The sequence below is a fragment of the Dipodomys spectabilis genome, unplaced genomic scaffold (assembly GCF_019054845.1).
Source record: "Dipodomys spectabilis isolate Male_0828 unplaced genomic scaffold, ASM1905484v1 ptg000054l, whole genome shotgun sequence".
In the NCBI taxonomy this organism is placed as follows: Eukaryota; Metazoa; Chordata; class Mammalia; order Rodentia; family Heteromyidae; genus Dipodomys; species Dipodomys spectabilis.
In genome coordinates this window covers 1,790,564-1,817,791 of record NW_024870731.1, presented here as the reverse complement: position 1 = coordinate 1,817,791, position 27,228 = coordinate 1,790,564, and the positions used below count along the sequence as shown (strand labels likewise).

At 40.6% G+C, this 27,228-nt stretch overlaps 1 protein-coding gene across 3 annotated transcripts in view; it reads left to right on the top strand.

Annotated features, from left to right (window-relative positions):
• Arhgef3 (Rho guanine nucleotide exchange factor 3) overlaps window positions 1-27,015 on the top strand; it is a 353,091-nt gene extending 326,076 nt beyond the window's left edge. For all 3 annotated transcript variants that reach the window (XM_042679973.1, XM_042679974.1, XM_042679975.1), the window contains 7 exons: window positions 1,475-1,537; window positions 4,942-5,038; window positions 5,186-5,262; window positions 11,535-11,792; window positions 18,702-18,872; window positions 22,859-23,045; window positions 25,980-27,015. In XM_042679973.1, the coding sequence (XP_042535907.1) occupies window positions 1,475-1,537; window positions 4,942-5,038; window positions 5,186-5,262; window positions 11,535-11,792; window positions 18,702-18,872; window positions 22,859-23,045; window positions 25,980-26,332 (1,206 nt within the window). In that variant the 3' untranslated portion in view covers window positions 26,333-27,015. The remainder of the gene's footprint in view (window positions 1-1,474; window positions 1,538-4,941; window positions 5,039-5,185; window positions 5,263-11,534; window positions 11,793-18,701; window positions 18,873-22,858; window positions 23,046-25,979) is intronic.
• Window positions 27,016-27,228: the final 213 nt, after the last annotated feature.

Below are 27,228 nucleotides of genomic sequence, written 5' to 3'. Positions count from 1 at the left end.
ACTGTCATGCACAGTGAACTCCTGTCACTTATTTATTATACCTGTGGGACTAAGAAGTACTGTAGAATGAATTAACATCACCCAATTCTATTTAGAGTAACAAAATGTCGGATTCTTGCTGCTGTCCGGGCCTCAGAACAAGAGCACGTTGAGAATGCAGCTTTCTGCTGAGATTCATCCTCTGTTGAATAGAAGGATGCAAACTATGGAGGCCTAGTTAATAACACAGCTGAGTACCTTGCTGAGGACAGGCTAGGAAACATGTCTTCTAATTGCCACTTGTAACAAAGATGCAGAATCCATGGCTCGAGCTGTAATTGGTTTTTTTGTTTTTGTTTTTTTTTGGGGGGTCCAGTCGTGGGGCCTGAACTCTGGGCCTGGGCGCTGTCCCTCAGCTCTTCAGCTCAAGGCTAGCACTCTACCCCTTGAGCCACAGCGCCACTTCCGGCTTTTTTCTTTTTGCTTATGTGGTGCTGAGGAATCGAACCCAGGGCCTCAGGCATGCAAGGCAAGCGCTCTACCACTGAGCCACCTTCCCAGCCCCATCGAGCTGTAATTTTTTTTAATTATCCTTTTATTACTATTATTTTAGTAGTTGTACTAAGGGGTCTCAATTCCATAAGTCATATTATGAGTATAGTTCATCTTGATCATTGGTTATACCTAAAATACTTGTCACTTATTTGGCCTCATCAAAGTTCTGTAATGTAAATAACTGACTTGCTGAGGGGGAAACCAGTGGAAACTCTTTCTTCCACAGAGAAGCTCATTATACAGAAAATTTGCATTTTTTCCTTGCAAGTTTTAGCTACTAGATGCATTTGGTTTAGATTATGTGTGTGTCTGTGTCTGTGTACGCGCACACATACATGTGTTTAAACTCAGGGCCAGGGCTTAGATATTTTGCTCAAGGCTGGCACTCTACTACTTGAGCCATATCTCCATTTCTGTTTATTTGCTAGTTAGTTGGAGATGAGAGTCTCTCAGCCAGCGCTGGTGGCTCTCGCCTGTAATCCTAGCTATTCAAGAGGCTGAGATCTGAGGATCGAGGTTCAAAGCCATCCCAGGCAGGAAAGTTCGTGAAACTCTTATCTCCAATAAACCACCAGAAAACCGGAAGTGGTGCTGTGGCTCAAGTGGTAGAGCGCTCGCCTTGAGCTGAAGAGCTGAGGGACAGTGTCCAGAGTTCAAGCCCCGCATCCAGAGTTCAAGCCCCACAACCGACCAAAAAAAAAAAAGAGTCTCTTAAACCTTTCTTCCCAGGCTGGCTTTGAACTATGGTTCTCGGATCTCAGCCTCTTCAGGACATAGGATTACAGGCTTGAGTCATCATTCCTGGCCTTGGTTTAGACTAATTAACTTTGGGGGTATGTTTTTTAGGTTAAGCAGATTTACAGCTTGAAGTACTACAATCAGCACTGTTTGTTTGAATTTGAGGAAGAGTTCAGTAAATAGATTTTATCTTTTCATGCAGGCGATCTTTGAGCTTTCTCAAGGAGAAGAAGACTTGATAGAGGACTTGAAATTAGCAAAAAAGGTAAAGTTAACCCCAGCCTGTCCTGTGAGTTACCTCCTATCATTTCCTATGAGTGGTTTCGTCAACTTAGGAACACACTCTTCCTGACTAAGACGGGTCCTCAGATAATATGAAGAGCCAGTAACTACAGAGCAAGCAGTATGGAAATGATGGAAGCAAGAGGACAGAGTAGCTTCTGCACCTGGCACTGTAGGGGTCACCCTTGTGTATTTCTCAAAGCACACATCAGCATAAATCAGAGTGCCCTGGAGGCAGAGCTTTATGTAATCCTAGCTACTCAGGAGGCTGAGATCTGAAGATCACAGTTTGAAGCCAGCCTGGGCACAAAAGTCATTGAGAATCTTTATCTCCAATAAACTACCCAGAAAAAAGGCATTTTCCTAAAAGTCTTACATGCAAGCCCGACGCCAGTGGCTCACGCCTGTATTCCTAGCTACTGAGGAAGCTGAGATCTGAGGATCGAGGTTCAAAGCCAGCCTGGGAAGGAAAGTCTGTGAAACTCTTATCTCTGATAAACCACCAGAAAACCAGAAGTGGCACTATAGCTCAAGTGGTAGAGCACTAGCCTTGAGCTGAAGAGCTAAGAGACAGCGCCCAGGCCCAGAGTTCAAGTCCCAAGACCGACAAAAAAAAAGTCTTACATGCAGGATTTCTTTGACCACAGGAAGGAATGAATGTTTGAAATAAAGGCATTTGCATCTTGAAAGTGGATGAAGTGTGAAGTAAGCAACTGCACACTATCATAACTTAGAGTATTTTATAGGAAAATTCATTTTATGGTTTGTTTTTTAGTTTCATTTTTATGCTTTGGGTTTTTTTTGTTGGTGTTATTTGTGAACTCAAGACCTGGACTTTGTATCTGAGGTTTTTTTTTAATTTTTCTTCTCTCGAGGCTAGAGCTTTACAACTTGAGCCACAGCTACACTTTTGCCTCTTTTTTTTTTTTTTTTTTTTTTGGTGCTTAATTGGAGATAAAAGTCTCATGGTCTTTTCTGCCAGGATTGGCTTCAATCTCTGATGCTCAGCCTCTCTAGCCTCCTGAGTAGCTAGGATTACAGGAATAAGCCACTGATGCCTGGCTTGTTTTTTGGTTTTATTAGTGCTGGCAATCAAACCTAGAGCATGCTAATAAGCATATGATCTTTTACTGAGATGTACATAGCCTCATCTGGAAAATTGTTTCTTATTGTAGGAGGAGAAGGAAACATACACCTTACATCATTTATATCTTGACAACAAACCTGCCTCCAAAAACCTTTGCATTCCAGTCAGAATGGGAAGAATCTGAAGTACAATCTTATAGTTCAGAAGCTCAATCTAGATTCTTTGATCTGATATTCATGGGGCTCTTAAGTGAATCACAAGGATGAACAGATACTTTCCTTCTTTAAACAATCCTCAGTCCAACATTCTGCTAATATGAAGCCAACTTCTAGCATTCCTGAGATGACAGTTTGAATTTTCTTGAAATACAACCCGAGAAACCCAAGTTTTAGGTAGGACTGAAGGAGGAAAAAATCAGAGAAGACCAAAGTCAACATGCTGGTCATATGTCCAACATCCTCTTCCTGTATCAAGATTCCCCAATTCAGGCAGACACCGCTGGCTCACACCTACAATCCTAACGATTCAGTAGGATGATAGTTCAAATTGCCCTAGCAGAAAGGTCTGTGAGACTTCATCTTCAGTTAACCAGCAAAAAGTGAGACTGGAACTGTTGTTGCTCAAATGGTAAAGAATAAGCCATAAGCAAGTAAGCCAAGTAAACATGATGAGGTCCTCCTTGAGTTCAAGCCCTAATAGTGACAAAAAAAAAAGTTTCTGCATATGCATGCTTCTGTTGTAGCTTAGTGGTAGAGCTCTTGCCTACCATGTACAAGGTCCTGAGTTCAATTCCAAACACTGAGGGGGAAATAAAGATTTCCCAAGATGCTTCACAGCATCCTCTGTCGTACTGGTCCTGCCAGCCATCCGGTCTCCCATCTTCCAGGCACCGGTCACAATGTAGTTTGTTCTCTCTTCCCTCCCCTTTCTTTCCTCTTCTCTCTCTCTTTGTACTGGTATTTAAACTCAGGGCCTTATGCTTGCTAGGTAGTCGATCTACTGTTGATCCATGCCTCAGCCCTCAATTCTTCTTCAGTATTTATTTCTTTTCCCTCTACCTTCAGAACTTCTCTTACATGCTCTAGCTTTAGCTTTCCGACCATCCAGAGTGCTAAGAACTTGATTATTTTTTCTGTTACATGGCATTTCTCCTGTGGTTCTTCTTGAAGTGTTTATTAAGCATATATTTAAATTTGTATATGTTAAGAACAATCTTCCCAATTCACTTTATAAAGCCAGGTAAGGGCAAGAACTGTGACATCTCTCTCTCTCTCTCTCTCTTTCTCTCTCTCCCTCCCTCCCTCCCTCCCTCTCTCTCTATCTCTCTGCTTCTGTCTCTCTCTTTCTCTCTCTCTCTTTCTATATATTTTATTTTATTTTTTTGCCAGTCGGGGTTTGAACTCAGGACCTGGGCACTATCCCTGAGCTTCTTTTGCTCAAGACTAACACTCTACCACTTGAACCACAACATCACTTTCTGTGGTACTGAGGAATTGAGCCCAGGGCTTCATGTATGCTAGGCAAGCACTCTACCACTAAGCCACATTGCCAGCCTTTATATTCTTTTTGCTGTTGGTGGTCATAGGGCTTGAACTCACAGCCTGGGTGCTACCCCTGAGCTCTTTTGCTCAAGACTAGGCTCTACCACTTTGAGCCACTTCCAGTTTTCTGGTGGTTAATTAGAGATAACAGACAGACTTTCCGGCCCAGGCTGGTTTTGAACCATGGTCTTCAGATCTCACGCTCCTAAGTAGCTAGGATTACAGGTGTAAGCCACCGGCACTCAGCTCTGTCTTTATATTCTGTCATAGAATTCTACAAACTCTTGTTGTTTAATTACTTTTAATAAGAGTTTATGGGACTGGCAGAGGATTTGTTTTCTTGTCAATAGTAATGAGTGACAAATCACTTTTTCTTTAAATATGGATATACTGCAAAAGCCTAATTTTGAATAAAGGACTTTTTTCAAGCTATAGGACCTTGTTATTATGAAAACATAATAATTAAATCTCTATACCTACTATGTCCTACTTTATAGAGTGTGCTATCCTGGGGGTATAGGAAGAAGCTTTGAAGAGAAAAACAAAACAAAAAATGCTACTATGTTTTATCAACAGCCACAGAAGGCTGAAGGTGGAACTGGATTCTCTCTTGCAGCCACACCTCTCCTCTATTTCCACAGTGATATGAGAAAGTCATGTAGGAGAGCCATGGTGTGTATCACTCACATAGTGCCTCCTAGTGAAGGACTGAGCTCCTCTGATTTTCAACATTTGTGTTCATATCTTGTCTTTGTATAGGCCTATCATGACCCCATGCTGAAACTCTCCATTATGACAGAACAGGAGTTGAATCAAATTTTTGGAACACTGGACTCTCTGATTCCTCTACATGAAGGTATAATTTTGTTCCCAGAATGAGTCATGACTTGCAGCCTTATTTGAGTTATATTATAGTAAGTCAGCAATTATGTAATCATGTGAATAACCCAGAACCTACTTCTAGCCCTGTTCAAAATAAGCCTTCTGTTTGTTTTTTTGCCAGAGCTCCTTAGTCAGCTTCGAGATGTTCGAAAGCCTGATGGCTCGACTGAACATGTTGGTCCCATCCTCGTAGGCTGGGTAAGAAAAGTTCTCTAGTCTTGGATGAAGATCGATTTGATTGTTTTGCTTTGTTTTTAGTATTTGGGATTGAACTCAGAGCCTCATACTTAAGACAGATTTTAATAATAGTGTTTCATTGTAGCGAGGCTTTTCTTATTAGCAAATATTGGTTTCACATTAAAAAACCAAATTCTTAGTAAAATATTCTTAAGCATATAAGCTTTAGCTCTCTAAAGCATGAAGTTTTTTCTTTTTTTTTTTTTGGGGTCCGGTCGTGGGGCCTGAACTCTGGGCCTGGGCACTGTCCCTTAGCTCTTCAGCTCAAGGCTAGCGCTCTACCACTTGAGCCACAGCGCCACTTCCGGCTTTTTTCTTTTTGCTTATGTGGTGCTGAGGAATCGAACCCAGGGCCTCAGGCATACAAGGCAAGCGCTCTACCACTGAGCCACCTTCCCAGACCACTGAAGTTTTTTCTTCATGCAAATTTACTATATTTAAAGACAACATGTCACTTTCAAGGTTAAATAAGTAAGTGCACATGAAATTATTACTTATTTTTTATCAAATAAAATTAAACTAGATAATATTTGGATTCGGACCAACTGTTAGAATATTACCATTTTTGACCCAGTAAAAATTGATTGCCATATTCTTATCCATCATTCACAAAAAGTTTTATTAATAAAGATATGTTATTAAAAAGACTTACAGAGCCAGGCACCACCAGTGACTCATGCCTGTAATCCTAGATACTTTTTTTAAGGCTAAAATCTGAGGATTGCAGTTCATATCCAGCCCAGGCAGGAAAGTCCATGAGACTCTTATCTCCAATTTACCACCAGAAAACTGGAGTGGTGCTGTGGCTCAGAGTGGTAGAGCACTAACCTTGAGTGCCAAATCTCAGGGAGAGTGCCCAGGCTCTGAGTTCAAGCCCCATGACCAACCAAAAGAAAAAAAAAGACTGATAGTCAAAATTTCATAAGCAAGGTAAAAAGTACATGTTGCTAACATTTAGCACATATATGATATGTAGTAGCTTCATAGGAGAATTGGCATATGATGACTTATCCCAAAGTGACCTATTCCTTTCCTAATTTCATAAAGAAATAAGCTATGAGCTTATGTCAAGGCTTCTACATTTATAGTCTTCGGACTGAATTCTTATCTATTGGGTACATAATATGGTTGGTTGTTCATTTGTTTAGTTTTATATGGATCTGTTTCCTTTTAAGAATGTCCCACCCCAGTTCCAAGTGATTTTTGTCATGAAGCAGGTTATGAAAGTAGATTACCTTAATGACTTCTTCCAGACAACATTAGCTCTCTTGATTCTACCTACTATTCCAGAAAAATAGGTCGGAAGAGCCAAAAACAGAACAAGAATTATTTCCTTGTTTGAAGAGTGTTGAGTAGGTTATGAGTCCTACTGCCACCTTGCAATTTCCCTCTCTCTACCTGTGTTGTACTCTTAATTCTCCTAAAACTTTTTAGTCCCCACTAGTGCCAAAAAGATATGCATAAAGTTTTAAATCTTGGTCTCTTACCTTGTGCTTCTCAACTAATGCTTTAATCTAAAATCTTGCAGAATTTAATGTCTTGGCTAGCTTTTTAATTCATGAGCCAATTTTAGCACTGAGGCTGAAATATCCAAAGAGTATCTGAAAGACAAGTAATGTTCTAAGATGAATAATTTAGAAAAGGGGCCTTAATATTTCAGGATAGATCATTCATCTTATACTCTTGACTTTCATGATATTATGTCACAGTAGATGTTTCACTTTCTTTAGTCACAAAGAAATTTCTCTGAAGAGAGCCAACCAACTGGAGTTAGAAAGGGCTCAATGAGAAGAATTATTCCTTAAACTTCCATAGTTTGTAGAATGCTTTGATGAATAGCAAAGGGGCAGGCCATTATGCATTGAACAAGGATGACTGCTCTGTTTTTGAAGAGACAGTAACACTAGCATATATACTACATGTCTTTCTTAAACATCATATACAAATTGTGAATTTATGTCAGGAGCACAGATTATAGGAATTTTCCCAGTTAAGAACTTCTTTATACATATTTGTTACTTTTGTTAGGAAGTTAGTTTGGGCTAAGGACATGTTTGCAGTCCTTTTCTGTACATACCCAAGGGAAGTATGACTCTACAGCACATTGCCATCTGGGCCTGTGATAGTACATGGGGACTTAGCCTAAAATTAAACAATTGTTGCCAAACTCCATGAGAAATGGTCCTTATTTATCAGGCCTGATGAGCTGGTAAATGTTTTCCCTCTTCTAACTGCAGATGTGTTCTTGTGAGTGGGAACTGTAAACCAAGGGGTAAATATGTTTGAGTTCTGGACTTTTTAACAGAACAAAGTCAACAAACTTTGTGGAGTTTGAATGAGACAAGTCAGAGCCCATTAAACCCAAGAAAATTTGATTTATTTCCCCCCTAAAGGAAAAGAATAAAAAACAAAACAAAAAACCTTTTAAATAAGTGACTATCCAAATGTGGCCTTGCAGGCTGGTCCTTTTGACCTTAGAATGAATCAGTTACTTTTGCATTTAAGACCTTAAACAGAGTGGCTACTTTTTTTCAGGGAACCTCCCTGGTTACTGAGGATCAGTGTCCCTTTTCCTAACAGATCACTTTGTTTGAGCAAGCCTTTCCCATCACAAGAAACAACTGCCAAAGTGACTGATCATAGTAATAAAATAATTTGTATGTGCTCCAAAGTAGCAAGTTCTCATGGTAATTTGGGCTCTAATTAAATTTTAATTCAAAGAGAGAAGCAGAGTCTATAGGAGCAGAAAAAAATAGATTTTTATGTCAGTTTTCACGAAGTTAGAGGGTTAGAAATTCTTTTGAAACAGTGAGAACTTTTCTTACAAAGTCTTGATAATCTGTTCATAGAGAAAATCAAGTACTTCAGAGTTTTTGGGGGAAGGTATATGAACAATCCTCAAGCTCCAGCTGAGTGAGTAGCTTTGCTTCCCTAAACTACAAGTTCTTCAATTAAATGTCACGGGAACAATCATAATAATAGCTGGTTGTTATTGATTCATAACCAGCAGCAAACTCCAAGCTACATGTTCTATATTCTAGGTGAGGAAGACATTAATATAGGCATTTTATAAGTGGAGAAAGATGCTGTAAATGGAGAAAGATGTTATAAACAGCTGTTCAATTTTATCTTTCAACCGGATTTTCCAATTCCAGTATCTGCCCTCATCACTACTAAATTTTAAATAAGTAAATGTGGTTGTATTTGGCAACTAAGACAGATACAGTCTTCCTGTGTCTAATTAAGATCAGGTGTGATCTTCTCTAGCTGGACTAGATAGCCTGAACCAGTCAAGCCAGGAAATGAGCACCCTGTCAGGTGTGAACACAGAAACAGAGCTTCACTTTGTTGCCACGGTAGCAGGTGGCAGGATCAGAGAGACTAGTGGGCCATTGGATAGCAGTGTGTCCTGAGTTCCTTGTTAGTTTGCATCTGATGGGTTCTGCTAAGTTGTTTCTCCGTAATGAAATTGGTTGTTTCCAGGTCTTTTAAAAGGCAAGGAAGTGGAAATGAATTTAAAAGAGCCAGAGGTGCTTTTTAATTAACTTTGAAAAGCTTAATTACAAGCACCACATCTGGTGTGTGTGCTGTGTAAATGTGTGTGTGTTTGTGTGTTTGTGCATGTTTTCCAGTTATTACTTTCAAATAAAAAGTGAAGGAATGATTTCTGAAACTCTTTTTAACACAAATCAAAGTAATATATATTATATAATATATAATGCTATATATATATTACATATATACTATAATCTATAACATATACATTATATATTGTATGTATATCTTTTGTATATTTATGTATATATATTTTATGTTTTTATTTATTTTATTTATATAAATCTATTTATTTATACACACATGAAAGGAATATTAAGCTTACTAGTGAACCTTTTCTTTTTATTTTATTTTATTTTTTTTGGTCCGGTCGTGGGGCCTGAACTCTGGGCCTGGGCGCTGTCCCTCAGCTCTTCAGCTCAAGGCTAGCGCTCTACCACTTGAGCCACAGTGCCACTTCCGGCTTTTTTCTTATGTGGTGCTGAGGAATCGAACCCAGGGCCTCAGGCATGCAAGGCAAGCGCTCTACCACTGGGCCACCTTCCCAACCCCACTAGTGAACCTTTTAAACACTACTTCCCCAGTAATATTTTCTGTTTTAGTCACTTCAATATGAAATGTAAAAAAGCAGTAGAATATTTAAGCTTTCAAATGATACGGCTTTATTTCTAAGCAATGTTCCCAAACCATCAAATATTACATCATCTTGTAATCTGTTAAGCATTTATCTATTAGTTCACCAGAAACACAAAGTGTTGTATAGCATCCACAAGTACTGAGGATATAGAAAAAAAGAGACATGCCCTTGTCATGTCTGGCATTGAATCCTCTACAGAAGAGGTGATATGGTGAACACCACTTCCTAATTGATGCAGAGGAGAGGAAGAAGTACAGCTAGACCACTAGCTTCATGTTATTGCAATTGCTAGCTTCAAGTGAGGATGCTGAGCCCCAGGAGCCATTAAGATAGTGAAGCAGAAAAAGGGATGAGAAGCTCTTTCCTTGAGACTTCAATGTTGTGTTTATACATGATATGACTGATGGGACATGTCAGAGAAACGATGTTTCAATGGGATGAAATCAGAAGGAGTTAACATTTTTCCCACTCTTTAAGCCTAAATTGTTCTTTTGCATTATAATGTGATATAAACCATAAGATGTAGCCCCAAATCTTTGCTAGCCTGTCAGAACTAATTTGAAAGATTTTAATACATGATTCCTATTTTTAATTTTTAACATTTTTGCTTTAACTTTTTTTTTTTTTTTTTGTCGGTCGTGGGGCTTGAACTCTGGGCCTGGGCGCTGTCCCTCAGCTCTTTAGCTCAAGGCTAGCGCTCTACCACTTGAGCCACAGGCGCCACTTCTGGCTTTTTCTGCTTATGTGGTGCTGAGGAATCGAGAACCCAGGGCCTCATGCATGCAAGGCAAGCACTCTACCATTGAGCCACCTTCCCAGCCCCTGATTTAACTTCGTAAGGCCCATTATAATTGACAAGCCTTAGAATTAGGTAATCTTAACTAATGTAGAGGTGCTGGCACTAAGCCACGCTAGAGGCTGCACTGTAAAGTCTGACCCACTGCTTCATGTGTGGTATGTGTGCCACTAAATCTTCTACATGAGTTTCATAGGAATAATTTTTTTTAGAAGAAAAGAAATTCTATTAGGGCCGGGCGCTGGTGGCTCACGCCTGTAATCCTAGCTACTCAGGAGGCTGAGATCTGAGGATTGCGGTTCAAAGCCAGCCCGGGCAGGAGAGACTGTGAGACTCCTATCTCCAATAAACCACCAGGAAACCAGAAGTGGCGCTGTAGCTCAAGTGGTAGAGCGCTAGCCTTGAGCTGAAGAGCTGAGGGACAGCTCCCAGGCCCAGAGTTCAAGCCCCACGACCGACAAAAAAAAAGAAAAAGAAAAGAAATTCTATTAGGTACTAATGGCTCATGCCTATAATTCTGGCTACTCAGGAGACTGAGATCTGAGGACTGAGGTTCAATGCTAGTCTGGGCAGGAAAGTGTGTAAGATTCTTACTTTTATCCAATAAGTTACTGAAAATAAAAATAAAAAATAGAAGTGGAGCTGTGGGTCAAGTGGTAGAGCACTATTCTTGAACAAAAGAAGCTCAAGAATAGTGCGCGCACACACACACACACAAAGGTGAAGAAAAGAAATCTTATCGTAAACAATAGGTAGGTGAGTGGGTAGGTGGACAGACAGATGTCAGGCTGGCTAGGAGTATGGCTCATGTGTAGTAAATGTGAGGCTCTTGTGTTCAAACCTCAGTATTAATAAATAAAGACAGAACAGAAAAGGTAGCTTTTGTCTTTCTGGATGTCTTTGAAAGGATTGGGAAAATTTTGTACTATAGATGCCTGTAAAAATTCCACTTCATTTCCAACTTGGATTGTCAGAAAAATCAAATTGTGATAGGGGTCTTAACATTAAAGAAAATAATTGTACAACTCGTTTAATAGAAGCCAGCCAGGGCCTTAAGAACCTGTGCATTTCTTCTGTTTTGAGGATTCAATGATGTTATTTTCTTTGGCCATACAGATAAAGGAGAGTTGGCCAGGTCTGGAGACTGGTTTGGTATTTGTTTAGTCCCAGTGAGTAAATGGTAGCTTGTAGCTTCAGAGCTCAACTATTTTAACTCCCAACCTTCTTTTTATGCATCCTTTTTAGCTGCCCTGTCTCAGCTCCTATGACAGCTATTGTAGTAATCAAGTGGCCGCAAAAGCCCTACTGGACCACAAAAAGCAAGATCACAGAGTCCAGGATTTCCTTCAGCGATGTTTAGAATCCCCCTTTAGCCGCAAGCTAGATCTCTGGAATTTCCTTGATATTCCAAGAAGTCGTCTGGTAAAATACCCTCTGCTTCTTCGAGAAATCTTGCGGCACACACCAAATGATAATCCGGATCAGCAGCACTTGGAAGAAGCTGTAAGTTTCTCTTTCTCTCTTCCCTGGTCATTTCCCCATTACTTACAGGGAAATGAATGGGTTTATCTGTACTGCATACGTTGGAATGTTGGGCTCCAGGCCTGCTACCTGTCAATCTTGTTTTTGTATTGCAATTCACCCGTCCTTTCTCTGCTGCAGTTTTTCTAACCCATAAAACACAGCATTACTTGAAATATACTTTAAGGTCTCTTTGGTTCTAGAATTTCTTGACTTTGCATCACTGACTTTAATCTGGTCTTGTAGTTGCTGACTGTGAAGATTTTAAATTGAATCACCTATCTAGTAAGACAATGAGAGTGCACATTTCAGTGTAGTCCCAAAGCCCATTTGTGAAGGTGACATCTGTTTAAGATCTAGCCCCCTATAGTTCCCAGTTGCAGTGAGGAGACTAGTCCAACTTCTTTCTAACCATCAGGTTCCTCAATCAGCAAATATTTATTGAGTGTGGGTCAGGTAATATGAAAAAATACAGATATTTCCTTGGCAGCGACAGATGATGATAAGGGAAAAAGGATACTATATCCTTAGAATACTATAAAGCATGAACATTCTCCCCAGAAAGCTGATTCTCACTCTTTAGCATTGGGGGAAGACCAGTGGACACACCAGGGAAGCAAGTGTCCTGACCGCAGGTGTAAAGAAATGACAAGCCACCAGTAATCACACCTGTAATCCTATCTATTCAAGAGGCTGAGAAATGAAGATTGGGGTTCAAAGTCAGCCTGGACAGACAAACCTGAGACAAATCCTGCCTTGGTAGGCCTTGAACTTCAAACTTCAGCACTCAGCCTTCTGAACAGATAGGATTACAGGCATGAGCCATCTGCACCTGGCTTTGCTTGTTCCCTGTTTTATTTAGGCACAATAGCAACAGGATATTTATAAGTAATTTGAATATCAAAAGCCTTGAACCTACTGAGCAGAGTGCCAGTTGTCTCCCACAGAGGGGTTTAATAATTATGGGTAGTACCAACAACAAAAATAGTAATAATTACTGACATTTATCAAGTATCTTTTAAATCAATTTTAAGTAATTGCCTTATGTATAATACTCATATTATAGGCAATACTCATAACTTAGGGAGATGTGGGAGGAAAAGGAAGAATAATTTCCTGCTCCTCAAGCAGAAAATAGGAATAAGATTTCCTTGTTGGGATCATTTTCTAGATTCCTCTTGGACCAGTTGAATAGTTTGCTCAGGTCCACAGCCAACAAATGATGGAATTAATTCAAACCTCCATTCGTGTGGATTCCAAATCTTGTACCTTTCTACTTAATAGCCCTGTATATTGATATGGAAAACTGGCCAGGTTTTTGAACCCTGTTGCCTTTGAATTGCAGATAGCTGTCTTATTACCAGGTGGGATTTGTGGTAAGATCTCTGTACTGCCATGTAGGATAGATTAAAACGAGGAATGACTCATTCATGAGGTGTTCTGCGTATCTGACAGGCCCAAGACACAAAAACCAGGCCCTGGAACTGCATGGAACAGGGCCACAGGCCCCAGGGAAGAGGCCGGCTCACTTCATCATGTCCTTTGGTTACTGGGAGGGGTGCGATTGAGTTCTTCCTCTTCATACTTCATCCTAGCAAATGTGTAGTCTGCAGGAATAAAAGCAACAGAGAGCTCCAGCTACTCTAAATAATTACTTTTGGGAAGCACATGAGCCTGCTCAGTTTTACTAAAAAGATAACCTTCTTTTTAATACACAACATGAAAGGATCTTGTCCTCTTTAGAAAGAAAACTAAAAGTTTTGAAAAAAGTTTGAATTCAAAAAACAGATGGATAAGAATATGATTGTTTGCAACATGAAACGGTATGCAAGTTACCAGTTTCCTTTGAGCATAAAGTGCAAAGCCATTTTCAAAAGTTGAATCTTTTCACTGGACATTGATAAAAATGAACTAAGCAACTCAAGGGCAGCGATGGGAGGGAGGGAATGAGAGGGAAAGATGGAGCAGCTTACACTAAGCAAAAGGAAAGAAATGTACATATCACCCGATGTGGAAGAAATAGTTGTCAAAGTTCATAGAATTCATAAACATTATAAACCATGATAATGACAATTTGCCTTGTGAAGGTTAAAATGTGTTTGTGACTTTAAGTATCACTATCTCACAATACTGTGAAACTTGTGAAATTGATGTAATCACTTAATCTCGATAAAAAATTTACTTAAAAAAAAGTTGAATCTTTTTTTCAGGCAGAACTAAGCATGAAGTATAATATACCACATTTATTTCCAAGTATCTGCAAAGCAAGCCTTTTAAGTGCCCATTTATAGTATGGAGTATTTTCCCCTTCTTTTCAAAATGAGCAGAATTATTTAGCTCTGTACTATGGGGAGCATTGTCAGTGTTTGATAGAAATAAACCCCATGGTGCTGATGTAGATCAACTTAGATGTTCCTTGAATAAATTTCCATCTATACAAAGGGGAAAAGCCAGAGGTCTCAGTAAATTGCAACTAAGAGGTTGATTGCAATCAGTCCTCTGATGAGATCTGTTAGTTAGGAATGAAGAAAATGTTTTGGCCAGGTGCCAGTGGCTCATGCCTACACCACTTAGCCTCTTGGGAGTTTGAGATCTGAGGTGGTTCAAAGCCAGGCCAGGCAGACAACTTTGAGAGCTCTTAATCTGCAGTTAACTACCAAAAATCCAGATGTGGAAATGTGGCTTAAAGGGTAGAGCACCCGCCTTGCGTGAAAAAAGTCAAAGCAAAATCATGAGACCCTAATTTCAAGCCCAAATACCAGTATAATAAATGAATGAGTGAGCAATTGAACAAATGAATGAATGAAATGGTTCCCAAAGGGAACTTCTTAAAGTAGAACTGGATATTCAGATATTTCACAGAATTAGCTATTTAGAGGCTGGAACTCTTAAGCATTGTTTCTGACAGGGCTGGGAATGTGGCTCAGTGTTAGAGTGCTTGCAACATGCATGAAGCCTTGGGTTTGATTCCTCAGGATCACATAAAACAGAAAAATCTCAAAATGGCATTGTGGCTCAAGGGATAGAGTGCTAGCCTTGAGAAAAAGAACCTCTGGGACAGTGCCTAGACCCAGAGTTCAATCCCCAGGACTGGCTTCAAAAAATTGTTTCTGACAGAAAATTATCTTGCAAACCATCTCTGCCCTGCTCCCACCACTGCTCTCCAACTGCATAAAAAAAGTGGGGGAGCCAGGCACTTGATTACAGGCTTGTGCCTGTAATCCTAGTTACTCAGGAGGCTGAGCTATGAAGATTGAGATTTGAAGCCAGTTGAGACAACAAAGTGTATGAGACGCTTATTTCCAATTTGACCACCAAAAAGCCAGAAGTGGAGCTGTGCCTCAAATGGTAGAGTGCCAGCCTTGAGCAAAAGAAAAAATCTCAGGAATAGCCTCAAGCCCTCAATTCATACCCCAGGGTTAGCACAAGAAAATAATCCTTGAATTCAATAGTCAGAACAGTTCTTCCTTTGAACAGACAGCCACAATGAACACTGCTGTTCTTGTTTCACGTCGGAAGTTGATGACATTGGTACACATTGGAGTAGATAGCCAGGGCTTTTAGATTCCCCTGTGTGGATGAGGATTCCAGCATCTAGCCTCTGTACAGTTGTATTTCTCATCTTCCTTCCTTCACTATGAACAATAAATTTCAGTTTGCAACAATAAGCTTAACTTAAATGCATAACTACCATGACAGTTTATTAGTAGCAATCTGCTGTATGTAACTTATACCTCCCTGACACTTTGCAGAATAAATCTCCCTTAAGACTCAGGACATTATACTCAGGAAGATACAAATACAAAATACAAATACACCATTTTCAATAAATGAAAGTGGGTTCAGAGTTACTATTGCAAATGTATATAAAAACTATGGAGTGACAGCACTGTTGCCATTGTTTTGTCTGTATTTTTTTTCAAATAACAGAGAAAGAACAGTATTTGAAGGTAGTTATAGCTGCCTAAGGAACCATGGTGGCATTTGAATTTATGAATCTTCATTTGATATACCACTGTTAATTCCCTGAGTTCAGTTAAGAAGTGAACACATCATTCTGTCTGTGGTGCATTCTTTTTGGGTTTCCTGAACACTTGCAGGCAACTTGAAAAATTCACTCAAGTACTGTCTTATGATGACTCTGCCCCAGTAATACTTAACTGGCAAGATAAGCCATAGCCATCAATGCTAAGGTCTTTCAAAAACAAGGAATTAAAAAAATATTTTAAAGAATATAGCTTCATCTCTGTATAAAGAACATGGGTAAGGTAGACATAAAGCAATTTCTTAGAAGCTTCCATGTTTTAAGCTTCTGACAACCAGGGGCCTATGCTTGTTTCTTTGAAACTGCTATAACATGGAAAGGTACTCAACAAACAAACATTAGTTAAGTTAATTTGAAGGATGAGTCATGACTTTAGCCTATTTTGTGAAATGTATTTTTGTTTTGAAAGTACCAGTGACTGTTAGGAGTTTCATAGATCCCTTCTTTATTTCCAAAATTTTTTGGTAGCATTATTTTTAAAAAAAATTAAGGTCCAACACCTTGTGGAAAGCTAGACTAAGATTAGGAGAATTGCCATTTGACACTAGCTTATGCAGAAAATTCTGAAGACCCCTCCCTATTTTTGACCTCATTGACATACATCTGTTATCTTAGCTACATGGAGTCTGAGACCAGAAGGACTGAAGTTTCAGGCAAGCCCTGGCAGAAAAGCCCAAAAGTTTCTATCTCAGACTAAAATAGGTGGATCACAGTCTTGGAGGATACCCAGGCAGGAAGTAAAACCCTATCTCAGCATGAGGCTGGGAACTGATGGCTCACACCTGTAATCCTAGTTAAAGACTGAGATCTGACAAGTTCAAATCCAGCCCAGGCAGGAAAGTTTGTGAGACTCTTATCTCCAATTAACCACCAATGAGCATGAAATGGAGCTGTGGCTTCAGTGGTAGAGTGCCAGCCTTGATTGAAAAGACTCAGGAACAGTGATTATACACACACACACACACACACACACACACACACACACACACACACACACACACGACTGGAGGCCAATGGCTCAGCAGTAGAGTACCTGCCTTAAGTATAGCCCAAAACATCATCATCATCATCATTTGTTTTTCACTATTTTTACCCTACCCTGGCCTCAAACTCAAAATCCTTCTGCTTCAGCCTCCTGAAAAAAAAACAAACTAAAAAAATATACAGGGGTGGGAGGGGCTGGGAAGGTGGCTCAGTGTTAGAGTACTTGCCTTGCAAGTGTGAGGCCCTGGGTTCCATTCCTCAGTACCACATAAGCAGAAAAAGCCAGAAATGGTGCTGTGGTTCAAGTGGCAGAGTGCTAGCCTTGAGCTGAAGAGCTGAGGGACAGTACCCAGGACCAGAGTTTAGGTACCATCAACACCCTCCCCCCGCCACATCCTACCACCTCCTCACCACCAGCTTTTTTGGCCTTTGATCAACCCAAAGCAACTGGGTAAATACTACTAGAGGATAACTTTTGTACTTCCATACATGTTAGGCAGATATTGTAGCAATGGCTGGTTTGGTAATTATATCCCATGTATACTTTAACACAGTACCAGACCTGGTAACTTCTGATTGAGACAAAACTTCTGCTTTTCACCAAGGTTGATTTTTTTGTTGTTGTTAAGTAAATGTGACCAAGAACTCACATGTGGGCTGGGAATGTGGCTCAGTGGTAGAGTGCTTGCCTAGCATGCATGAAGCCCTGGGTTCCATTCCTCAGTACCACATAAACAGAAAAAGCCAGAAGTGGCACTGTGGCTCAGGCTTGAGCTGAAGTCTTCGGGGACAGTACCCAGGCCCAGAGTTAAAGCCCCACCACGACCAACAACAACAACAAAAGAACTCACATATGCTATTGACATGGCAGACAGTACATATGTACTATCCCATCATTGAGTCAGCATCTTTTCAGTCTTTCATTTCTTTGTTTTCTAACAGTATCTAACTAACATTTAGACATGTTATCTTGATAAAGTTAACACATCAAAATACATGACCACTGATCACATCTAGATTGTTTTGCTTTTTGTTTTGATTATACCACTTTGAATCTAACTCACTTGTATATGCTATAGATGTGAGTGAAAATGTGTATGTACATATTGTCCCTGTTTTTATCCAAGCCATATTCACACTAGTTTGCAAACATTGTTTTACAATAGATTGGGGTACCTATAGAGAGACTTTGAAAGTAGCTTTCAAGTCCCCAAAATGACCTCCTCTTTTGGATTTCTTCATTCTGCTGTTTTCTTTCCTTGGCCCATGTTGTCATTATTTGAGGCATGTAGTGTAAGCTGGTCTGGAATCTACTACATAGTGCAGACAGGCCTTTTAACTCTTGATCTTCTTATCTCAGTCTCCCAAGTGCTAGGGTTACAGGCATATACCACCGTGCCTTCAATATCAAAGATTATCTTTTATCTCTTCCCTTCAGATGAAATTATCAGTAGTTCTATACTTGGATATGTGTATAAATATATGTGCATACATAGACTAGGCAAGCCAACTCCTGCACAGAACTTTTGGCGACATTTTTTTAATCTTTTATGATTCTATGAAATGAAATTTTTTTCATATAAAGCTATATACATACAAATAGATATATGTGTGTATGTATATATATTTATACCAATATATGTAGGTATATATATATATATATATATATATATACACATATACATATGAAAATAATTTTTATTAAGAGAAAGAATTCTTTTCACTTTCCCCAAAGCAGAACTCCCAATATTAGAAACTCAGCATTAGACGTGCTGTGTCTTGGTGACTCGTAGGCTGGCCCTGAGAAGTGTTGTGGATGATTTACTTACTTTCCTCATAAGTCCTCCTCTTCATTTCTATAGATAAATATCATCCAGGGAATTGTCGCAGAAATCAACATCAAAACTGGGGAATCTGAATGTCGTTATTATAAAGAGCGGCTTCTTTACTTGGAAGAAGGCCAGAAAGACTCCCTGATTGACTGTTCAAGGGTCCTGTGTTGTCATGGTGAACTGAAGAACAACCGGGGTGTGGTAAGTAGTTACTCTCTTGAGATCTTGTTTGGGGCCTCCCCAATTCCTAATCAAGGCTAGCACTTTACCACTTGAGCCACAGCTCCTTTTCTCACTTTTTGGTGGTTGATTGAAAATAAGGATCTCATTGATTTTCTTGCCCAGGCTGATGATCCTCAGATCTCAGCCTCTTGAGTAGCTAGGATTACAGGTGTGAGCCACCAGCTCATCCTAGATCTCCCAGGTGTTTGTTTTTACATCATAGAAATATAGATACATAAATATTCTTCTTTAATTTTTCTTTTTTTTTTTTTGGTGGCCCTGGGTTTGAACTCAGGGCCTTGTGCTTGCTAAGCAGGTACACTATCACTTGAGCCATGCCTCTATACAACTTTTTAAATATTTTATTATCATGGGCTAATGTATATTCAGAAAAAATTTTGGAAACCAGCATAAGCTTGCCAAATTTTTACTTTGTTAGACCACAACCTTCAAAAACAAATATATAACAGTTAATATTACCCCTTCTCTTCTATTGTTGTTGTTATTATTATTATTATTATTATACCTAAGAAGAGATCTTCTGTAGCCCAGACTGGCCTCTAACTCCTACCCTCCAGCAATCCTACCTCAGCTTCCCCAGTAGGTAGGACTACAGGCACACCTTATCACATGTTATGTCTAAGTTACGTGTCCAAGTTTGATGTCAGAAAAGAAAGGGTAATTTTTACAGGATTTTTAAAGAATTAATCTTGGAAAAACAGCTTTTATATTGAATGTATTTAGCTACATCAGAAACTCTTCTTGCTGGCAACTGAGTAACCCATGTGTTTATATTATTGGGGGGTTTTGTTGTTTAAATAACCATCTATCTTCTAGTAACATGTACAGATCTCCTCTGAAGCACTTACTAATTGTTTATAATTATTCACTAATTGTATTATAATTCTGTGAGTATCTGTCATTATACCATGTTATTTTTAAACGAGGCCTGTGTTTAGTCATCATCGAGAACCTATAACATACTGGGCACTAAACAAATGCACACTTGCTTATAGGATAGAGTTGAATTATATGAGACTTAAAAACTCATTCACTTCACCAAGCTATTGTGTTTATTATTATTATTACTTTTAAGTTTCTGTGTTGAGATAGCCATGAAGAGAAGAGGTCTCTATTTTCATTATGTTTTGTTTCCAGCATCTAGCCAACCTCTAGAATGAAAGCCAAGAACTCTTAATTAAGAACTCATCACAAGCTAGCTACCAATTGCTCACAACTGTAATCCTATTTGGTAGGAGCCAGCCCAGACAAAAACAATGTGCAGAGACCCCCTTTTGTTGGCGGTGGTGGTAGTAGGTGCTGTCCCTGAGCTCTTTTGCTCAAGAATAGCACTCTGCCACTTTGAGCCACAGCTCCACTTCCTGTTTTCTAGGGGTTAATTGGAGATAAGTCTCACGGACTTTTCTGCCCAGGTTGACTTTGAACTGCTATTCTCAGAACTCAGCTTCCTGAGTAGCTAAGATTACAGGCACGAGCCACTAGCGCCTGGCTCAAAAGACCCCTTCTTAATTGGCAGAAATAAATCACTGGCAGAAAAAAGTCCATGAGCCTCCATCTTAGTGTAAAAATTTGGTTGTGGTGGTATATGCCTGTAATCTGAGCTACGGAAGCAAAAAAAATAGGATTACAGTCCATAAATATATCCAGGCAGAAAGTGAGACCCTATCTTAAGAATAATCAGTGTATGTTACGGAACTCCCCTCCATCCGCCAGAAACAAACAAATACACACACACACACACACACACACACACACACACACACAATACTTTCTCAATCTAGGTAGGGCTAGAAATATGGCACAAGTGGGAGTTGCTGAGTTTAAACTCCAGTACTACTGATTGACTGATTGGTTGATCAATAGACAGATTTAAATGATACAGATATGCTAAATAGAAAATGAAGAACTAGACCTATGGTTCAAGTAGGAGAGTACCTGTCTATCAGTTCAAAGCTGTTAGTTAAAAAACCCAGTATCACCCCAAAATAACTAATTAATTTCAAAACAGAAGTCTTCATTCTAGAAGAGATTGATTACCTTTGATCATTCAAGGGACACCTTTTAGAGTGTCACTGAGTTTGCTTGGAAAAGTTCCTTGATATCAGTGACTACTTACATAGCCTATTATCAGGGCTGCAGTGGATCCAACCAGGCAGTGGTACTGTGGGACCAGTGAAACCTATTAGATATGGATTTACTCATGGCCTAAAAGAACCAGGGAGGAAAGAGGGAATGACTTCTGTAACCTGACAGTCTGCTCCTTGAAGGCTCTTTCTAGGAAGACCTATGGGAAACAGGAAGAAACACTTGGGGGTCGAGGGGTCTCTTATATAGTCAAGAGCTGAGAACTGTCTAATTTACATGTCTTGGGCATTAATATAAAATCTAGTTCATGCTATAGACATATAGTTTTGAGATCAAAGATAGCAATTGGGGTGGGAGGTCGATTGGTTTTTGCCCCTAATAGAGTTGTAAAGATCATTGTGAATGAAATCCTAGATTAGAAAAACAAAAACAAGGTAGAATAGTTTAAGGGCATAAAGATACGAGTTGAAACAAGAGATATTTTCAGTGAGCATCTATAAATGAGAGATACAGTTATATTTAATTATATATATGTGATATATAGATATAGAAATATATTTCTGTGCGTATGCTAGCCTTGGGGCTTGAACTTAGGGCCTGGGTATTGTCCCTGAGCTTTTTTTGCACAAGCTAGCACTCTACCACTTGAGCTGCAGCTCCACTTCCAGCTTTTTGTAGTTAATTGGAGATGAGTCTTACAGATTTTCCTGCATGAACTGCTTTGAACTGCAGTCCTCAGATGTCAGCCTCCTTAGTAGGATTACAGGCATGAGCCTCCAGCATCCAGTTAGGGATATTTTTTAAAGATTGTTCAGACAATCTGAGTTCAGTCTGCCTGTGTTCAGCTAAAAGGCTGACTGAGGAAGAAGCAATGTAAAATTCTTTTTTTTTTTTTTGCCATCAATAAGAAATTTACTTATTTTTTTAAAAAATCCAAATGCTGGCATTGTCCAGAAAAATTTAACAGATTTATGATTGTTATAAAGTTGAACTGCTGAAACATTGTGACTTGCATTAATGCTTTATATCCCCACGGTTATATTAAAAATTCACACACAAATGAAAATGGAAAAACTGCCAATACCTGATTTCTGTCCCCTATTTTTCCACTGGCAATCATATAGTTAGGGGGAAAAAAAAATCTAACATTCAAAACTACTGATAACAAGAAAAAGGGGTGGGTGGGGGAACTTTGAGAATGAAATGCCTCCCATTTTAGTGGATTCTTAAGCACGTTCTCCACGTATGCGGCGTGCTAGCTGGCTATCTTTTGGCATAATTGTCACACGTTTGGCATGGATAGCACACAGATTGGTATCTTCAGAAAGGCCAACGAGATAGGCCTCACTTGCCTCCTGCAAAGCACCAACAGCTGCGCTCTGGAAGCGCAGATCTGTTTTGGAGCCCTGAGCAATGTCTTGCACCAGACGCTGGGAAGGGAGCTTGCGAATCAGAAGTTCTGTGCACTTCTGGTAGCGTCTCATTTCAAGGAGCGCCACAGTACCAGGCCTGTAGCGGGGCGGCTTCTTCACCCCTCCGGTGGAGGGCGTGCTCTTGCGCGGGGCCCTTGCCCACGGTGGACTTGCGGGCGGTCTGCTGGTGCAAGCCATGGCGGAGCGGCCTCAACCACCCCTTCTCCTTCGCTGGAGCTTGGCGAACGAGAGGCGGTGTGTGTGTGTGTGATAGTCTGGAAATGGTTCCCACATGCCCAACTTCTGTTTTCCTAGACATGGATTTGAGCATAAATTCATAAGACACTGTGAACCTGTTACATGTGGCCCTCGTATCACAGAGGCCCACAAATCCACCAGGTATTAGCTTATTGTTTAAGGAAATCATGTGGGTGTTTTTCTTTCTAGAAACTACATGTTTTCCTGTTCCAAGAAGTGCTTGTGATCACTCGAGCTGTAACCCACAATGAACAGCTCTGCTACCAGTTGTACCGGCAGCCAATCCCCGTGAAGGACCTCCTGCTCGAAGACCTGCAGGATGGAGAAGTGAGGCTGGGTGGTTCCCTACGAGGGGCTTTCAGCAACAACGAGAGAAGTATGTATGAGGGATGTACTAGAGAGTTTGGGTAATGGGGATTTGGAGGCAGTGGCTACTGTTAGAGAAGAGCCACAAATTTGGAGTCAAGCTTTATCCTTGCTAACGATATAATCAGTTTCCTATCTTTGAAGGGGAAACATACTACCTTCCTTATAAGGTTGCTATTAGGATTAAGTAAGAGGCTGTTAAGTGAATCCATCTGCCCATAGCTAGTGCTCTTTTTACTCCGTTTCTGATAAAAAGTATGCTTCAAAAAGTGTACTTGTCTCTGATAAAAGCATGCTTACTACCACATGATCCCTGTGTGGTACCAATTCTATATAGGTGGGTTTTATAGTTAACTAGCAGGCTTCTCTCTTAAGAGACTTAAGAATGGTCAGCTTAGGAACCAGACACCATTACATGACTGTAATCCCAGTACTCTGGAGACTGAGTTAAGAGTATCATGTGTGTGAGGCCTTCAGGGCTACATAGGAAAACCAAAAACAATTACACCCAAAGAATAAGCAACTGGGATGAGCATTTATCTGTAATGAGCTTCTCAAACTAGACTTATTAAAGGAATTAGGAAGAAAGTGGAAATAGCAAAAACTATCAAATATCTTCCATAGGTTGAACACTAAAAATGAGTGTACAGTGGCAAACTAAGCAGTGAATTGCCTTGCCCTTAAGGTGCTTGCAATGCATAGGAGTTAAAGAAAGCCAAATAGGCTGGTTAGAAAATCAAAACCCAGTAAGGAGACAGATATGGCTAATGCAGGAGAACTCTTTCAGATATGATAGGGAAGTCTTTTTTGAGAAGGGAACATTTGAATCTCCTGTGTTGTCAAAGTGATGAATATGTACTTCTTCGTCCGTGCTTATCAATCCTTTGATTCCAGTAGTAGTGATAGTTGCTTTTTTTGGAAATAAAACTTTATGCCAAGCACCAGAAGCGCACACCTATAATCCTTGCTACTCAGAAAACCAAGATCTGAGGATTGTGGGTCAAAGCCAGAAGTAGAACAGTGGCTTAAGTGTAATGGAGACAATCCCCAGGCCCTGAATTCAAGCCCAAGGACTGGCACAAAAAAAAAAAAAAAGAAAGAAAGAAGGTGGCTCAGTGGTAGAGTGCTTGCCTTGCATGCCCGAGGCCCTGGGCTCGATTCTTCAGCACCACATAAAGCAAAAAGCAAAAAGCCAGAAGTGGCGCTGAGGCTCAAGTGGTAGAGCACTAGCCTTGAGCAGAAGAGCTGAGGTACAGTGCCCAGGCCCAGAGTTCAGGCCCCACGACCGGACCCCCAAGAAAAAGAAAAAACTTCGTATTTCTTGAGTACTGGCTATGTGCCAGGCATTGTAGTAAACTGTTACATCTATTATCAGATTTGTCTTAACAACCTTATAAGGTAGGTTCTCATTTCCTCCATTTTACAAATAAGGAAAGTGATGTATAGTTAAAGCCATTGCCCCTGCTGACAGTGAAACATTGGTCTTCCTCTGCCTTTATGGCTCAGCCTCTAAGCCATCTAAGGTGGTGGCTTCCAGTCTCTTGGCCAAAGGGGTTAGCAGACTGACTGCTCTGTGAACCAAGCACTGCATGAGGCATGTGAGACCCATTAGATACCTGTTAATGTTGTTGCTAGGTTGAAAAAGGAGTCTCTCTCTCTCTCTCTCTCTCTCTCTTTTTGGGGGGTGCTTTCCTGGGACTTGAACTCAGGGCCTAACTATTGGCCCTAAGCTTTTCTTTTCTTTTCTTTTTGCCTGAGGCTTGAATTCTGGGCCTGCGCTCTTCTTTTTTGCTCAAGGCTAGCACTCTACCACTTAAGCCACAGCTCCACTTCCCCCAAAAAAGCATCTTACATATTGTGCACTACCATTTTAAGTGCCTGTTACTCCTGTGAAGTAATAGAAGTGTAATTTCATTTGTAAATGAAACTAGATTTATACCAGCTCTTTGCAATCATTGAATATTAAGTACACAGATACTTTGGTGTTGAGGGTTGTGTTGTGGGCATGTTTTAATGTTATGAAGAGCTTCTTATATTGGAAAGAACTCTATCTTGGGGCACTTGTAGTAATTATAGATTATTAGACACTTTAGAACTATTAAATCAGAATCTCTAAGGATAGGACCCTCGAATCTGTATTTTTGGGAGGTCTGGTTGTGGGGCCTGAACTCTGGGCCTGGCACTGTCCTTCAGCTCTTCAGCTCAAGGCTAGCATTCTACCACTTGAGCCACAGCACCACTTCCAGCTTTTTTTTCCTTTTTATGTGGTGCTGAGGAATCAAACCCAGGGCCTCATGTATGTAAGGCAAGCACTCTACCACTGAGCCACCTTCCCAGCCCTGGAATCTGTATTTTTAACAGACTCCCCTGAAGCAGGTGTGTGTGTGTGTGTGTGTGTGTGTGTGTGTGTGTGTGTGTGTGTGTGTGAATGCACTAGTACTGGGACTTGGACTCAGGGTCTGGGTGCTGTCCTTTAGCTTTTTCACTCAAGGCTGACTACCACTTGAGCCATCCATTGCCAGCATTGTGCTGGTTATTTGGAGAGAAAAGTCTTAATGGACTTTCTTGCCCAGGCTGATTTTGAACCATGATCTTCAGCCTCCTGAAAAGCTAGGACTATAGGTATGAGCCACTGATGACTGGCTCCCGAAGGGATTTTGATATATAAGCAGATTAGGTAATCAATATCTTCAGATCCCCTGAAATGTAAAAATTAGCTGTTCAGGGCTAGTATCCATGTCCTAGCTTCTGAGAACAATGGGACAACTGAGAGGCCCATGTCAGCCCCAAGTGATCAATAGTAGTACTGGGATAGAGCAGAGCTATGTTCTAGACAAGTAGGAAATGTTTTGCGATTAGCAGTGTCTACCATGTCTACTGGGGGTTAGTGTCATGTAAAGATGGCCTGAGGAAATGACTCTTTTTATGTATTTTTCACTTATAGTTAAAAACTTCTTCAGAGTCAGTTTCAAAAATGGATCCCAAAGTCAGACCCACTCGCTACAAGCCAATGACACCTTCAACAAACAACAGTGGCTCAACTGTATCCGTCAAGCCAAAGAAACAGTGCTATGTGCTGCTGGGCATGCTGGAGGGCCTGACTCCGAGGGATCATTCCTCAGTCCCACCACTGGAAGCAGGGAGCCCCAAGGCGAAACAAAACTTGAGCAGATGGACCAATCAGGCAGTGAGTCGGACTGTAGTATGGACACGAGTGAGGTCAGCCTTGACTGTGAGCGAATGGAACAGACAGACTCTTCCTGTGGGAACAGCAGGCCTGTGGAAAGCAACGTCTAGGAAGGGTGTGACCTTCCTAGAAGTAGACCTGTGTCTTACCTGTACAGTACTTGCATTCCACACATGGAACAGTTTGGAGAAGCACTTTTTCATACTTTTGTGACTGTTGGCTTGGTGTCTTGTATCTCTGTACCTTTGTCCCTAGTACTGTAATTGCCAATCAATCTGTGTCAACTGAAATCAGAGGCAGCCATTACCCTGTACTGTATTTCACAGGTGTCTGGATGAATGGAGAGGTACTAGGACAAGTTACTTTTCAGTTGTCCTGCTAGATTTTTTTGAAATAGAAAGAAAAGAATCTCTAAACTACTGTCTTGGCTAGATTGCTTGAAGAGCCCATCTTCCACACTTCTTTAGTGAGTTCTAGTCCTTCACATGGCAGCTGCATGCCTGGAATGTAGAAGGCCTAGCAAACAGGGTATCAGGATGATAGTTGAGGGAGAGCCAGGAAAGTCCAACCCTTCAGTAATGTGGCTCTGTGGTATTCAACAAGAAAGCAGGAAACATCGCTGGAGATTCTAAAGGCTTAATTTTGTAAAGATGGAAACATTGAACCTTGGCAACTTCATCCAGTGCAGGTTTGATGCAGATAGGGCCTAGAAAAAGCAGCTGCAAAGCCGGGCGCTGGTAGCTAGTAATCCTAGCTACTCAGGAGGCTGAGATCTGAGGATCACGGTTCAAAGCCAGCCCGGGCAGGAGAGACCGTGAGACTCCTATCTCCAATAAACCACCAGAAAACCGGAAGTGGCGCTGTAGCTCAAGTGGTAGAGCGCTCGCCTTGAGCTGAAGAGCTGAGGGACAGCGCCCAGGCCCAGAGTTCAAGCCCCACGACCGACAAAAAAGAAAAAAGAAAAAGCAGCTGCGACCTCTGAGTCTTGAACTGAAGCAGACATGGC